Source organism: Neofelis nebulosa, chromosome 12 (genome assembly GCF_028018385.1).
Source record: "Neofelis nebulosa isolate mNeoNeb1 chromosome 12, mNeoNeb1.pri, whole genome shotgun sequence".
Lineage (NCBI taxonomy): Eukaryota > Metazoa > Chordata > Mammalia > Carnivora > Felidae > Neofelis > Neofelis nebulosa.
The window spans coordinates 33,389,213-33,406,285 of NC_080793.1; the positions used below are offsets into that span (position 1 = coordinate 33,389,213).

The following is a 17,073-nucleotide window of genomic DNA, read 5'->3' on the forward strand; positions in this document are numbered from 1 at the left end:
GAAATGAGAGGAAGGAAGATGGGAAGTATCTGGAGCCTAGTGTGGCCACAGTAGGAATGGAATAGTACAGGACAAAACTGACTGTGAGCTTAAATGAAGAAATGCAAGCTTTATCACAGACTGTACCTTCAGTTCACAAAGAAGCCAGATAAGAGGATTATGAACCCAAGGTTTACAGCTTACAAAAAAATATAAAAATTGTGGTACTTCCCACTGACACATGGGAAAGCAGAGACAGGAACTAAAACGTCCAGAGGAAAAAAGCTAGGGCTGAACCCAGTTTTACATAAGGTGATTCTGAACCTTGACAACTAGTAATATGTATTTCAAAAAGGTTGCTTGTAAACTGATACATGGATTTGAAATGTGTTTTCCCATGGGAATCATGGTAAAGATTCTGGCTAGGCTTCCGGGCTAGGCTGGTCCACAAAAGCCTATTTAACCTAAAAGTAGCAAGAAAATCACATATTTCGTGAAATCACGCATTACGACAATACTAGGAGGTAGCACAATTCAGTAAAACATGCAGGCTTGGAGTCATTCTGACCTGGAGTGAAAGCCAGGGCCTTGTTGTTATGGATTATGTGACCTCAGATAAGTTTTGTAACCAATGAGCCTCTGTTTCTTCTTTTACACAGCAAGAATACCTTACTTTTGCAAAAGTGTTAAAATTTAAAATATAAGATAATTAGTTAAGCAGTTAGTGTAACGCATGGCACACAGGAACTTAAAATAGGCTGTTTCCTGTTTCCTGAGACACCTGGGTGGCTCAATCAGTAGAGGGTCCGACTCTTGATTTCAACTCAGGTCATGATCCTGGGGTCATGGGATCATACCCGGCGTCAGGCTCCATGCTGAGCATGGAGCCTGCCTAAGATTCTCTGTCTCCCTCTGCCCCCCTCCCCCACTTATGCTCGCTCTCTCCCCCTAAAAAATGAGAAACTAAAAGAATTTTTGTAAATGTGATGTTTCCTACCCTACTGGTTGTAAAAAAAAAAAAAAAAAAAAAAAAAACCCACACAACTGACATAAAACAGCATCTATATTTTGAAGGTTTTTACTTGAAGGAAAGCAACTCTGATTAGAAGAGAATAAGAAAGGTATTTTCAGAAGATTCTAGAGGGGATTTCTGGGTACTTTCCAAAAGAATTTAGATATTCATGACACTAGTTCTTTATAAACTGTTCTTCATAAACTGTACAAACGAATTCTATTCAAACTTACACGTTTTTCTTTCTCTTGACACGGATGCATCACTACCTTGACCTGCATACTTACTAATCAAGACTGAATTCTGAAAGGCTGACAAATAGGAACACAGGCAGATGGAAGAAAGGGAGGTTTTCTGAGGTAATTAGCAAGAAAGGCAGAAGAGGGAGAAGGAAGAGGCTGAGCAATATAAAGGACTGTCTCAGGTGGAATTAACTAATTCAGGGGGATAAGGATAAAGGAGAAGGGAATTGGTGTGGATGGACTAGGTTCTGGGCAAAGTCCATTAACCCCTGACAAAGAAAAGAGGAGAGGGCAGGAAAGATGCAGCAGGGGCAGCCAGTTCCCATGTTGACCACCAGAGGACAGCACAAGCTTGGCTACGGCCTGAGCAACCAGGAAGAGAAAGGCCAGGGCACAGAGCAAGGGCAGCGTGTGCCAGTGTGTTTGCAACTTGAAATACGCCTAAAACAGGTTGGGCCTGGGTGCATTTAGAGCCCCAAAATACAGATTTGAAAGCAACCACCACAGCCAAGTTAGAAACTATGCATGTGGGTAAGTTCTTCAAAGGAGCAATTATTGTTCGTAGACATAGAGCTCTCATAGGAATCAGTAAGAAGGGTTTTAGAAAACAAAGACAACTACTAAGAAATAAGAAATGACAGAAAATCTAGTCACGGAACATTATTTTTAAGGTCCTTTTAAGGGTTGGAGAGGAAGCTAAATGACGTAAAAGGCAGAAGAAAATGAAAATGAAGGACTTGGTCAAACAATGATCACTGCTTTTATCTGTTTTTAAGGTAAGTAATATGGAACTGGTAGTAACCACTGATAAATCACTGCCTACATCCATCACACCCATCACTACCCCTAAGTCACAAAAAAGACATAATCAAACATTATATGCCTCCTGATGTGATACATAGGAAGTATACAATATACAGGAAGGTATACAATATCACCAAGAAACCAATAAAATGTAATTAGATTCAGTCTCTAATTCTAACTACAAGGAGCAAGTTCTGAGATACTATGGAAACTCAATCAACAGAGTCCAGAATGAGCCAGACAGGACAAACAGTCCAGTTTCTTCAACAAATAAACTTCAAGAAGAAAAAAAAAGATTAAGAGGGAACATAGCAATTTTAAGTTTAAGTTTTAAGCAATTTTAAATCTAAGATAATTATCAACCAAACGCATTGTGTGGACTAAAGTGACACAAAGTGACAAGTGCAATGTGTGAACTCAAGTTATTCGTAAAGTGAATGACCAATTATTTAAAAAAAAAAAAAAAGACAGATGCAGAAATTTCAAAGTGACTAGATACCTGATGACATTTTAAAAAGTGACAATGGTCGTGTGGTCATGTTTCATTAAAGATTCCTTAATCTAAAGATGAAAATTAAAAATTTTTATAGAGAAAATATCCATTATCATGTCTTTGGCCTCAAATAATTCAGACAGAGGCAGGAGGTGGAATCAGAGATCAAATGTGAGGCAATGAGCTAACAATCACTGTTGAAGCTAAGTGACAGGCATTCATTATACTCTACTCACTTCACTTTTCTATATACCAGAAAATTTCTAAAACTGAAAACTAAAAACAAATCAAAACAACCCAAGTAATAAATGCTTACTGCAAATAAGTTTGAAAATTCAGAGAAGCAAAAGGAAAAATCATCAACACTTAATATTCTGAAGAAATACTGTTGAGGAAAACTGGAAGGGAGAGGATGAAAAAGAGGACTATGGTTCTGGTCAATCTAAACAAGAAAATGATAACTTTTTTAAAAGTAGGAAAGCTGGGAAGTACATCTGATTCTGGGTTGGGATGACAGGAGCTCTAACACAAGTCTCTGATGAATCTACGGAAGCAGGAACAGTGGACACGACAGTAGTAACTGAAGTCAAGACAGTAGGCGAAGGACATTCTGAAGCCACTGCTTGCAGTCACACTCATTCTGACTCTCCACTGACGTGGCTTCTTTGCTTCCTGCGGCATCGGGTCTGTGCCACAGGCAAGAAAGCGTCCGAATGATCACCAATAGGCAAGGTGGTCTTGGACAAACTATTTCTCTATTTAACTGAGTTTATTTAAAAGTTTATTTTATTTATTTGAAAGGCTACTTAGCCCCTGGCAATTTAAAACACAAAATACACTGAGCAGTTATTTTCACTCTTCCTATAAATACGGTCATTAGTATAGATCAGAATGCCCTAACAGTCATGAGGAAATTTAAAGGAAACAGATCTCTGGGCTCTATCCTATCTCATCTCAATTTTGAGCAACCAGAGTTTATAAAATTTTTTCTATGTTATGACTATACTCAATAACTAACTGCCTAGAAAAAAAGAACATCGCTTTTTAAAAATATACATTGCTCTTTATATTTATAAAAACAATTAGAGATTTAGAAACATGTAGTCAAGAGTCAAGAAAATCTTTAAGAAGTTCCAGTTTCTAAAGGCTTCTAATATATTCTATTTGACTTAATGGGTCTAATCTGTATGGCAAACATTGATTTCTCACCAAATCTGACAATGTTTAGTAGCCATATTTGTGGAAAGGCTCAAGTAGATTTCATTCTACTCAAAGGAGAAGGAACTGTTACTGACCTTTATTGTCTGCCGCTATAAATCCCAAGATGTTTTCATGGCGTAACATTACGGTCTGATAAATCTCGGCCTCACGGAACCATGAGCGTTCTTCTCTAGAGGAGAATATTTTGACAGCAACTTCTTCTCCTCGCCATTTTCCCCGCCAAACTTCTCCAAATCGACCTTTGCCAATACTTTCTTGTAACACAATAGTTCTTGCAATTGTTCTCTGAACGAGCAATGGTAAACCTAAAGATAAGCATAGGCATTAAAGAGTGACTCAGGAACAGAATAACTCTTACAGCTCTATCTTTAAGGAGCTTACAGTCTCACTGGGAGACACAGACTTTATTTACAAAAACAACAATTCATATTTAAAATGAAAATAATAAATATAATATAAGAATCTAGAAACTCCTGCCTAGAGGGTCCAGGTAGACTTTGTACACTAAATTGAATTTTGACTGTCCTTTACAGAAGGGATAGGACCAAAGGATAAGAGGAGCTAAGAATTTAGGTAGGAGGAATATTCAAGCAGAGGTAGAAGAGGAAAATGAATGGATGTTTACAGAACCAGCTTGGACACACAGACGGGGATGGACATGGTAAAGCAATGGAAGAGAAGGGAAGCTGTCCACAGAGTATGACGAGTACTGTATGTTGAGCCCAAGATGACCAATGAGAGCTGTGGATAAAACAGGAACTATTAAAAATTTCTGAAAAGGGCCCATGAGGGGAATGAGGAGAAGTAATTTAAAGATCTTATCTTAGAAGGATGAATGTAGTAATGGTTTTATTGACGGGAGAAGAAAAGTATGTGAACACAAGAAACATAAAATCAGTATGTACAATCCATACTGGGTTTTTTTTTAAATTTTTTTGTAACGTTTATTTATTTTTGAGACAGAGAGACAGACAGAGCATGAACAGGGGAGCGTCAGAGAGAGAGGGAGACACAGAATCTGAAACAGGCTCCAGGCTCTGAGCAGTCAGCACAGAGCCCGACGCGGGGCTTGAACTCACGGACGCGAGATCATGACCTGAGCCGAAGTTGGACGCTTAACCGACTGAGCCACCCAGGCGCCCCAATCCATACTGGTTTTAATAAATCAGTAAAAATTATCACAGGAACCATTTCAAGACAAGCAACTTACTTGCTAGGAACTGGCTGCCTAGGCAACATTAGTATCTTAAAGAACGATGCCAAGTAACTTATAACTTGGTGATGGGACATTGGCATTATTTCACCATCTGAACATGCCCTACTCTAAAATATGTATTTTTAAAATATTGCCACACTCACTCATTTACAGAAAAGGATTTATCACTACAACATTTAAGTAACACTGTATTTGGAACTATTCCAATTCACTTAATATCACATCCCCTATGGACTAAGGAAATGTCATCTTAAATTATACTGACCCTAACAGTAAAAATACCAGTTTAAACTATGTTCTACACTTGTATTTTATTTATATGACCTATACACGTAAATTTATGTAATTTATAATCTATATTTAGAATTGCTTGGTAGACCAAATTAATCCAATGATAGTAAATGAAAATATGTGCTCTCTTGGTTTCCTAGTATAAAATGCTTATTAATCAGAACATTAAGTTTTTGCTTTAAAGTGACCAGAAAGTTTTTCCTCTTTTCATCTAGAAGTTTCTCAAATGGGTCCTTTTCTCTCCTTGCTCTTTATCCTCCCCACCTATTGCAAAGTAGTTAGCAGTCTAATTATAAGCAATTGTTTTTGTTGATAAGGAGGCTGCTAGCTAAAAATAGATCTGTGAAAATTTCTTATTTAAATCAAGGAGCTCTTTAATATTATGAATAATCAATTCTTAGTTATGTTATTTAGATTTTCTTAAAGCCTTTGAATGGGGTCACACGTCTAAAGATATAAAGTATACTTAAGAGTTAACTTCAGGAAGCGACTCTGGGAGTTAGAAAGGCAAGGATAGGCACCTGGGTGGCTCAGTTGGTTAAATGGCAGGCTTGTGATTTCGGCTCAGGTCATGATCTCACAGTTGTGGGACTGAGTCCCACATCAGGCTCTGCACTGAGCTTGGAGCCTGCTTGCAATGCTCTCTTTTCCTCTCTCTCTGCCCCTCACCTACTCTCTCTCTCTCTCTCTCTCTCTCTCTCAAAACAGACAAACTTTAAAAAAAAAAAAAGGCAAGGAGTACAAGAGAAAGGGGAACTGCAAATGGGAAGGATGAAAACGTCTAACACATTCAGGCCTCATGTAAATGATACAGTCAAGAAAGGGGGAAGTTTTTGTCTCCCCATCATCACTGCATTCTAGATCCCAAACTAAAATTCAAAACCAAATCTAGATCTGTCATATTATCTATATTTAGTTACCACAACCTGTATGAATAAGTGAGCATTTTTAAAAAGTAATAATTTTCTTCTAAAGAGAAAAAGAAACAGGCCTAACTCAAATCTCTGTGTTATCTGCTTTCCTCTTCTGTATCCTTAGAAATGCTTGTGAGAAACATCCATATGCAGACAGGGTCCAAGCAGCTTCACATGCAGCAAAGGAGAAAAACGAGACCGGAACAACCACGTACATTCTAAGAGACCATAAGCATGAACAAGACATAATGAACAGTGGCCTAAGAGACTTACTCTCTTCCCCAAACTGGCACACGCACATGCTCACACATAGTTTACAATCTAATGACAGCTTAAATAAGGGCCCACATACAGCCTGTGATTCAAATGAACGCAACAGGGATCAGGCTAGCTTCAGGGGTAGAGCTGCCCACGGTTTCCAAGTTAAAGACACAGTTTTTGAGAAACAGAGATCAGGCCTTTCCTCCATTATGGTCATGGTACTGAATAATGAACATATGAATTCATAACATGAAATGATTAGTTTCTTCTTTTCTCAGTGAGTGAAAGGGCTAAAAAGGCTTTTATGTAAAGACATTTTACTCACAGTCACGAGTCCCATGCATGAGACTAAGGCTTTAATAATGAATAGAAGGTAAACGAGTGGCATTTTCTGCTATCATTCTACATAAGATAGCTTCTGTCTCAATAAATTTGGAGGCTATTCAGCACATAATGAACTATGACAGGGAAAGGAGGCCTTCAACTATGTTTTTTTTTTTTTTTTTGTAATGCAGCAAATTATACTGCATGTCAGATTCTTCTTCCAAATACCTTTCCAATAAGAGTAACACCTGTCATTTGGACCTAACTACAATTTATCAGAACATCTTGTCTCATTTGAACCTCACAACAATCCAATGACGTGCAGAGGGCAGGGTTCATTACTTTCATTTTAAAGATAAAATAACTTGGGCATGAGACATCAGCTAACTGCCCAAAGCCACAGGGCTAGCAAACAGTGTAGACCAGTTTTTGCAGGGTGGAGCATAAAAGGAGAGAAAGAAAGTTTCAGACAGCAGAGTTTTAGTTCCCGATGTATCTAGAAATACAGATAAAATGGAAAAAGAAGAATTTCATTCTTTACTTCATGTCTGTATCTTAAAAGGTTAATAAATGTATTCTTATTCAGAAATCAGCTGCCATGCAGACAGCAACTTCTTCTAATGCTTTAGGTGGGCTTATTCCCCTTGAGGCCTGATACATTACCGCTATGCAGGAAGTATGGCAATAAGGAATTCCAAATGATTTGTAGCCACTCTGATTTTCTGTGACTTTGGTCTTTGCTTATCATAGTTTTTTGGTCTAGGGTGACTTCTAGAATGAGCCAGATGTTCCTTGGGAACCCTCTGGACTATACTCAGAATCAGTGGAAAACCCCAGAGAAGCCTTAAAACAAGCTCTCTCCATTCCTCTTAGCACTCCGGCCCAAAGACTATCACACTTCAGCAGCAAGGCTGCTCTATCTCAGTCCAACCTCTCACTGCCTCCCTGCTCACAACGATCTCAGAGGTCCCTATAGGCTGCCTTGAGAGACCTGAGTCGCAGCACAAGCCTGTGTGTGTACTAGTGTCATGGACACAAGTCACTTACTGAATGTATATGGCCAAAGTCCACAGAAGACTTCAGGCCAAGAAGCCGGTTTCCTCGCGCTTAAATGAATAAACAGATACGCGTATAAATCTATATTCATTTCCTTAAAATAAACAGACATTTGTCACAGTGTGAAATTTCATTGGTATCAGATGAGATTTCATGCTTCAGTCCTATTCCTACTCCAGTCACAACTTCTGCTTTAATGTTCCTTTAGTTACTTGATTATAAAATTAGTGGAATTTTCATCATATATATTTTCAAATCTTCATTTTATCCATGAATCCAGGCTTTATCTGAAGTTGATTTATACTTTTCAAAAGACAGTGTTTCTCAGTATCTGCTCCAAATTTGTGATAAGGACATAGAAGCCCAAAAGAAGAAATACGGTTTAACCAAGGTCAGAGAGCCAACCAACGACAAAACTTGCACCAGAATCTTGATCTCTTGATTCCTAGCCCAGTGTCAAATTATACTATTATAGAGGACAGGGGTCTTCCTCTCTCAGTGTCTTTTCAAGCTCATGCAACTGAAAAAATAAATCCCTTTCAGTTTAAACATGAAGTACTGCCATACCAAAATCCACTTCAAGAGATGATTCTGGCAATTAGCCAGTCTACTTCTGAAACCACAAGAATCAGCAAATGGAACTGAGAAAAGCAAACATCACAGAGGTCATGGATCCATAAAGCTATATTAAATAACAAGGTGGTTAGACATTTTTCTAAAGTGAGAAAACCATTCATTTAACAAAAAAAACTTGGTCTGAGCTAAGGACAGCAATTGCATATGTTAAAAAAGCAAATAACCTTAAAAATTCCAAAAACATTTTCCGCCATGTTTGCTTTCAAACATCAAAATAAAGCTGGTAAACAATCCTGAATAGAGTAGGTAGCTACAGATCATTTGAACATCTATGAACTTCAGCCTCACTCCCAAGAAATAATTGTCCTTATTCTTTCTATCTCATGGGAGTCATAAGAAGGTGAGAAAGCTTTGAAATTTATACAAACATGAAGATGACTTACAAACTTACTTCAACATTAAAAGTACATTCTAATTCATCTACGATGAGTTAGCCACAGACCTTAACTGGCCTTAAAGCTGGAATTAGTATTTACACTATCTTAAGTTTTAAACACAATACGCCAATTGGCTTAGCCAACTAATAAATAATACAGTTAATCTTTAAAAGACTTCTTAGGAAAAAGGAAAAACAAGTACGTTACCTGATCCAGAACCCGATGTTGTCATATCATAAATTAAATCTTTCAACGTAGTGCCCTCTGAAATAAAAGGACGATCTAAGGAAGGATCCTCTTCGTTTGGCACTCGATGGTGAATGACAGTACGATTATGGCAGATATAAACCATTAACATGAGTGAGATGCAGACGAAGCAGACTGGTCCAGCAATGACAGCTGCCAATTCGACGGGACCAAGGCCAGATGATGGCTTTCCTGAAAAAGGGCCTCAAATGAAATAAACATCAACAATAGCAAAAACACTGAAGGTGGCATCCACAATTTCCTAATCCTCCCCATTTCATGCACTTGGCCACTACTCCCATTAGTCAGAGAGCCTCATTCCAGCAGCTCATAGGGCTCAAACCCAGAACAAATAAATCATTTAGTCTTCTCCCATTGGCCCCCCTTTCATGATCGTCAGGTCAGACAACATCCACTTACTCTTCCTCTGCTCTTCAGCCTCGTCTAAATAAAGCCAGTGACCACCAACATTCCAGGACATCCACACTATCACTCTCAGGTCACTAATAAAAGAACCAATGATCTGGGGCACCTGGGTGGCTCAGTCACTTAAGCATCTGACTCTTGATTTCGGCTCAGGTCACGATCTCATAGTTCGTGGGATTGAGCTCCACACCACACTCTGTGCTGACGGCCTGCTTGGGATTTTCTTCCTCCCTTTCTCTCTGCCCCTCCTCCTCCTCCTCCTCCTCTCTCTCTCAAAAATAAGTAAATAAACAAATTAAAAAAAATAATCTGGAAAAACTCCCATTAATGTCTTAAAAGTCCTTTTTTTGAATCAAGTTTTTAAATTTTAATTCCAGTATAGTTAACATACAGTGTTATATTAATTTCAGGTACATAGTACAGTGATGAAACAATTTTAATTTTAATCATACAATTTTACTCGGTGCTCATCATAAGTGTTAAGTCTTTTTTTTTTTTAAAGAAGTTTGGCTTGTCTTCTTATTCCAAGGCCAATAATATATACAAATGGCAGGCAAAAAAAAAAAAAGTATAAATATAGATGAGCAAAAGTAAAATGAAAAAAAATTTTCTTTAGCCTTACTAGCCCCAAACAATTCACATTTTAGTATATGTCTGTGTATATATATCTATCTCTATCCATTTTTGTAAGTTTTTATTTACTTAATCTCTACACCCCACATGGGGCTCGAACTCAGGACCCTGAGACCAAGAGTCATATGCTCTTCCAACTGAGCCAGCCAGACACCCTTCCATCCATTTTTTTAAATGTAAAATATATCTTTTGCTTTGTTAATAGAGTTTGCATGTATATACTTCCTAGTCTATGTTAACCACTTGGACTTTTTTTAATTTTTATTTATTTATTTATTTTTTCAACTTTTTTTTTTTTTTTTTTTTGGGACAGAGAGAGACAGAGCATGAACGGGGGAGGGGCAGAGAGAGAAGGAGACACAGAATCGGAAACAGGCTCCAGGCTCCGAGCCGTCAGCCCAGAGCCTGACGCGGGGCTCGAACTCACGGACCGCGAGATCGTGACCTGGCTGAAGTCGGACGCTTAACCGACTGCACCACCCAGGCGCCCCAATTTTTATTTTTTAAAGTTTATTGGAGTGTGTCCATGCTCTCATAAGTGGGAGAGGGGCAAAGAGAAAAAGAGAAAAAGAGAGAAAGAGAGAGAGAGAGAGAGAGAGAGAGAGAATCCCAAGCAGGCTGGGCACTGTCTGCTCAGAGCCCAACATGGGGCTTGATCTCACTAACCAAGAGATCATGACTTGAGCCAAAATCAAGAGTCAGACATTTACCACTTGGACTTTTATTTCAAGATCATTTATATTCTTATAATCTCTTAATAACTAACATTTTGCATTATTTCAGAAACACATTAATTACACTGGCATTAATCCTGAGCCTTGCTGGTTCACTGCTCAGAACCATTTCTTTTATATCACAACTTTCCCATTCTGGAGATCTTTACTTGGATTGATTTCTTATGATAGAATCCTAATTCTTATAATTTCTTTTAAGAAGAGTACATGGGTTCTCATACACTGAATACTTATTATCTAAAAATGGCTGTTGTTTTTATACATAAAAAATCTTGGCAGACCTAAGGAATTTTAGGTAACAATTAATATATGATGTTCCATTAACTTCTGATATTTAAAAAAGCAGAAAATCTGAACTTTTTCTTCTTTTTAGAGGTAATCAGTGTTCACTTGTGCCGAATGCATAAGCAATTTTTTTCTTCATTCTTGAAACTGACATTTTATTATATGTATTTCATTACGTATTTTTTCATTAATTTTGCATAACATTCTGCATCTCTTCTGTCTGCTCATTTGTCATTTTCTGGAATTTTTGTAGTAAGTATATTGGATCACCTAGATTTATCCTCTATAGCTCTTAATTTGCTCACCCTCTTTTCTCCCTGAATTATAACACAATTTCTCAAGCTTATCTTGCCTTAAGCTTGTATCACACTTAACTATAAAATATTAGTATCCAGTCTGCTATTCACTCTCAATACTGCATTTTTAAAAATAATTCATCAGTTGAGCTTTTCACCTAAAAGTGATCTTTAGGAGCGCCTGGGTGGCTCCGTCAGTTAAGCGTCCGACTTCGGCTCAGGTCATGATCTTACGGTTTGTGAGTTCCAGCCCCGCATCAGGCTCTGTGCTGACAGCTCAGAGCCTGGAGCCTGCTTTGGATTCTATGTCTCCATCTCTTTCTGCCCCTCCCCTGCTCTCTCTTTGTCAAAAATAAATAAACATAAATAAATAAATAAATAAATAAATAAATAAATAAATAAATAAACAAACAAACAAAATTAAAATAAAATAAAATAAAATAAAATAAAATAAAATAAAATAAAATTAAATTAAATTAAATTAAATTAAAGTGATCTTTAACTGAAAATGGACTTTAGACTGTCTGGGAGTTCTTCCCTATCATGAGGTAAGTCTTTTTCATAGGATTGATTCATCCAGTTCAGTTCACTTCTGAACCACTGAATCTTTTCATTTGGTAAAATTTTTTTTTTATTTTTATTTTTTTGCTGTTTGCTTATCAGAGACCTGGGAATGAGGGATTTTTATGTATGTTGAGCATAAGAAATGAAGTGAGTTCTTCACAAGGCTTTATGAGTCTTCATTTAGGTATTTCAAGCCAAGTGGAAATGGGAAATTGTGGAATTATAATTTTTCTTTGTCATTTTAGAATTGCAGATGCCTAAACAGAAGTCAGAAAAATCAGTCTGATAGAAACTTGCCATGGGGAGCTTCCCCACCATGCTGAAAGGTCTGGTTTTACTTTGCTGTTATCACTTGAATGAAGCGCAGGACTGCCTCGCTCTGTAACCTGTAGGGCTGGCCCTTTTCTGCTGGGCCACAGCAGTGCTTCCTACTCTAATTAGCACGATGCCTGGACCAACTCAGAGTGGAGAGGGAGCACTGTGGTTGCCTCCGTGAGCAATGAAAGCAGATGCTTCCTAAAGAAGGACGGGGCATTTCCTCCTGTAACCTCCTCACCCGAGTGCCTCAGTGTAAGGTTAGGTGGGATTCTGTAAGAGGTGCTTTCATGTACTTCTCTTCATCTGGGTAGTCAATTCTTCACTAGTCTGATGCTATCTGCACTATAAATCATAGAAGTTTCTCACAAATATAGGCACGAGGCTGGTATTCTTCCATTAATTCTGCTAGCATGAATACAGGTTTCCCCCACTTTTATATTGAAAATTCTATATTGCCACTGTAGAAATTCAGGATTTGAGGAAAGTGATGGAAGGAGTTAAATACATGTGCTCAGGCTAACATCTTAAACTAGAACCTGAACATTAATCTAATTCTAAGAATTTAGGAAGCCTTCAAATTCCTGGCTCGGCCAGGACACTGTTAAATGTAAACTATGGTGAAGGACCAAAAGCCCCGAAATCATATATAATGATTTGTATATAAAGATCATAAAGCAAAGTTAAATTACAAAATGAAGGCATCTGGACTGTTTAGTGCTGCGCTCAATTCCTGCCCATTACCGACTGCTTTAAAAGGCTGGGGCATCATACAAGGAAGAGAAGGCTACTCTGAGGACAAAGCAGGGACACTCTGAGGATGTACTGCTGCAGCAGCCCTGTCAGAATCCGCCTTGAAGAGGATGGCCTTTTAGGCATAACAGACCTCAGAGAAAGTCTATTATTGGAACCATGTTCTCCAACAACACACACCCAGCAAGCAGGATCTTGGCTACTCCTATAACTCTACAACTATGGACAAGTTCCTTCTCGCCTCTCCATGGAGCAAGGTTTTAGTTCTAAAACCAGGGTCAGAATCAGCTTTTCGTGCAGTATTAGAGAAAAGTCTTACACAACCACTTACCAACAGTCGGGAGTTCTATTTTATTGCAGTGGTCCTGATTGCAGCAATACGTTGTAGTGACAGAGCCGGTTTTTGAAGACGGTGCACACACAAACGGCCTGTCTCGGGGAATTAGGTCAATTTCAGCTATACACATGCTGTTGTGTATAACTTTGTCTGTGGTCTCTGTGACAGAGACAAAGCAGAGCCCATCTGTCACACAAGTAAAATTGTCTTTTGTACAAAGGTGGCAGAAACACTGTAATGCTGGGAAAAGAGAAGATTCTATTAGAAAAAATTCTCAAGGTTCACAATGTGAAGTTATCCCATATTCACTAAAATAATACATTCCTGATCCTATTATAATACAATTTCTTTGCACTGTTCAAAAAATAAAATGCTTATTTCTGTCAGAAGTTCCAAATTCTGTTCAGAAGCACACATACATAGGAGTCAAATGTGATAAAATCGGGACCGAGGTTTTTTTCTAAAACTTTTTGGTTTACAACTACAGAAAAATTCTTACAAGTAATTTCATCAAGGTAAGGCTCTCCCATTTGAAACACAGTACATGTAAATTTTTAATGGTTATTCTTATCAGCCCAAAGCTATGTATTCACATATTCCCCCACCTGGAAGCAATATGTGAAAATACAACTACCTACTTCACTAGAAGCTGGAAATGTCATTTGGGTGGATTTATGGTAATGGAGTAATGGAAATAGATTTGTATTTCTCTTTCCTCTTGTGCAAACCCTGAGAAAGGCATGTATCTTCTAGCTAGGATTAGGGTGCTTGCTCAGTAAGCCAAGGAGACTGCACCTTGGCTGCACCAGTTAAGGTAATCATAGACTGGAGAAACACTAGCAACATGCCCAGTTGTATCTTTTGATCTTTATGGCTTAACTGGAGAAGTGACTCCTTCAGGGAAGTCTTCCCGTAATTACCAACACCTTCCCCTACAAACAGACACAGACCTTCCACCATGGTCTCCAATGAGGTTAAGTGCTTCCCAAAGCACACATTAACAGGATTGCTATATTTTTTCTCTCCCCTATGAAACTATAAGCACATTGCAGGCAGAGATCCATATTAATCATTTCTGTAAATCCATGTCTAGCAGGCCTGTTACATACGACCATTCAAAAAACTTTTGTTAGGGGCGCGTGGGTGGCTCAGTCGGTTAAGCGTCCGACTTTGGCTCAGGTCGTGATCTCGCAGTTTGTGAGTTCGAGCCCTGCACTGGGCTCTGTGCTGACAGCTTGGAGCCTGGACACTGCTTCAGATTCTGTGTCTCCCTCTCTCTCTGCCCCTCCCCTGTGGGCCCTATGTCTCTCTCTCTCTCTCTCTCTCTCTCTCTCAAAAATAAACATTAAAAATTAAAAAAAAAAACAACACTTTTGTTAAATGAATGATAGAATGGGCACTTAGATTTCACTACAAACTCATGAAACTGCCAAAACACAGTTATGTCCTTAGGTCCAAACAAACTTCCCAATTACTCGTTGGAGAGGAAAACGTTACAGTCCAGATATGTAGTACACAGAATGGCTACCTATGATGAGACCAAGGAGGTCCACAGAAACAGCATATCTAGAAAAAGAATAGCTAGACAGGCAGGCCAGAAGAAAGCTAACTCTCTGAACAGCTTACTGTGCAGGAAAGGAGAACTCAACAGGCTTGTGATGCTCAAATGTTGCATATTCCCAAGAAAGGCCTGTTTAGGACTGGCCCTTGGCTAGTCCCTAGGCAATAAGCTCTGAGCCCTTGGCACATTCTCCCTGATACGAACACTGCAAACCTGTGTGACTGAGACCCAATAAAAACCCTGGACACCAAGGCTCCACTGAGCTTGCCAAACTGCAACACCCTGCACGTGCTGTCACAGTGATGCTGAGCTATGGAGTGAGTGCACCTGTGCCACTGCACTGGGCCAGCACACCTGGAAGCTGGCACCTGGTTGCTCCTGGGATTCGCCCCATGTGCCTTTTCCTTTTGAGGATTTTAATATGTATCTTTCCCACTGTAATAAGCCATAACCATGAGTACAACAGCTTTTCTGAGTCCTGTTAGTCCTAGCAAAATCACTGGGCCTAAGGGTGGTCTTGGGGACCTCAACTCACTTGCTAAAACCAAACTCAGGAATGTCAGGATTGCCTCAAGCAAGTGCTTCTTGGTTGCTGGCTTAACTAATATACTTACTACCTTTACAGACCAGCAATGTTTTACCTTAGTCGTCATAAAAAAAAAAAAAAAAAAAAAATTGTTCTTTCTTCTTCTTAAATAGTTCAGCTATTTGAATTAACTCCTCCCAAACACAAGAAGAACTCAAAAAGAGTATTAAAAAAGACACAGTCATAGTCCATAGTCTAATACTTAAAGATTATTAAAAGAGACAGTAGTTATTCACAGTGATTATAGGTTCCCCGGGTATAATTTCCTAAGGAGGGATTCTGACTAAAAAATCTATGGACTGGTTTCAGGGATACATGAATGCCATGAAACTGCAGGTCAAATATATGGCTTTCAAGGTTTGTTGCTTTCAGCAGAATCACAAAGGAGTCTGTCACCACAAAAGATCACAACCACCACCATAGGAGACTGTCATCATTCTCTCCTGAATCCTCTGTACTCATGGTTAGTCAATCAACCAATACTGTCTAACCATTAGTTTTATCAGTTACTCTACCAAAAGCTTAGTGTACCAAGACCAACTTATGGTTCCAGCACTTGAAGAGCTCCAAGGCCTACAGAAGGCGAACGCTACGATACAGTGTGTAATTGCTATGTATAAAAAATACTGCCATGAATACTCTCTCAATTCTAAGATCTTCATCTTCTCTCTTAGCATATATGAAATGAGACCTACACGCTTGGCCTAACAAGACTTTTACTTTTGGATTCCAACTTACAGCTCCCTTCGCAAATGCCATCTAAGGCCACACATTTCCCACCATCATGTCTTTCATGGCCATGGTCTTCACACATACTATCTTTCTGCTTCATTTAAACCCACCTCTCATCCTTTAAGACCCTATTCAAACAAGATCTTTTCCATGATATGCTCTAAACTCTTCCCCACCCTTAAGATAACTGGGTGGGTCCTTATGATACGTTTCCTAGTCTTCTTTGTGGACCTTCAAGACTTGTCATATCGAACAAATCACTCTATTTATAGTTTGCTGTTAAAGTGTCTCTCATTACATTAAGAAGGGCCAAGTTTTTTAAAATTTGTTTTCCCACCGTTTAATCCTGGACTCTTAGATGGTGATCACAAAAATACATGCTGACGCAGTATTTCCCAAACCAGAGGTCCCAAGTATGTTGGGAGAAGAAGGGGAGTCTACAAATTGTGTACAAAAAAATTTTTAATGCTTTCATTTAAAAGATAATCTAAAATGAATGATAAAAATTCTGGATCATAAGTAACCACAATCTAAACAAGTACTGTCAGTAGGCTGTCTTTCACTGATGCTTCTTTGGTTGTATTAAGATCTCCCTCAGGCCAAACGTTTCTCATGGCACACTGTGCAAGGAAAGGTCTCATTGTAACTGTAACCAACAGTGAAAAATACTGTACAGGAAACTAGAATCATCAGAGCATATGACAATACAGGCATCGTCAAAAGCCAACAAACAGTCTAACAGCTAATGCCACATATATATGCTGCAAGTATTACATGGG

The 17,073-nt window shown here is 38.6% G+C and overlaps 1 protein-coding gene across 5 annotated transcripts in view; it reads right to left on the reverse strand.

Moving 5' to 3' along the window:
* TGFBR1 (transforming growth factor beta receptor 1) overlaps positions 1–17,073 on the reverse strand; it is a 57,457-nt gene that overhangs the window by 15,386 nt on the left and 24,998 nt on the right. For 3 of the 5 annotated variants that reach the window (XM_058694786.1, XM_058694782.1, XM_058694785.1), the window contains 3 exons: positions 13,410–13,655; positions 9,034–9,276; positions 3,826–4,056 (listed from right to left, as the gene is read on the reverse strand). In XM_058694786.1, the coding sequence (XP_058550769.1) occupies positions 3,826–4,056; positions 9,034–9,276; positions 13,410–13,655 (720 nt within the window). The remainder of the gene's footprint in view (positions 1–3,825; positions 4,057–9,033; positions 9,277–13,409; positions 13,656–17,073) is intronic. The other 2 variants (XM_058694784.1, XM_058694781.1) reach the window with 1 other exon arrangement.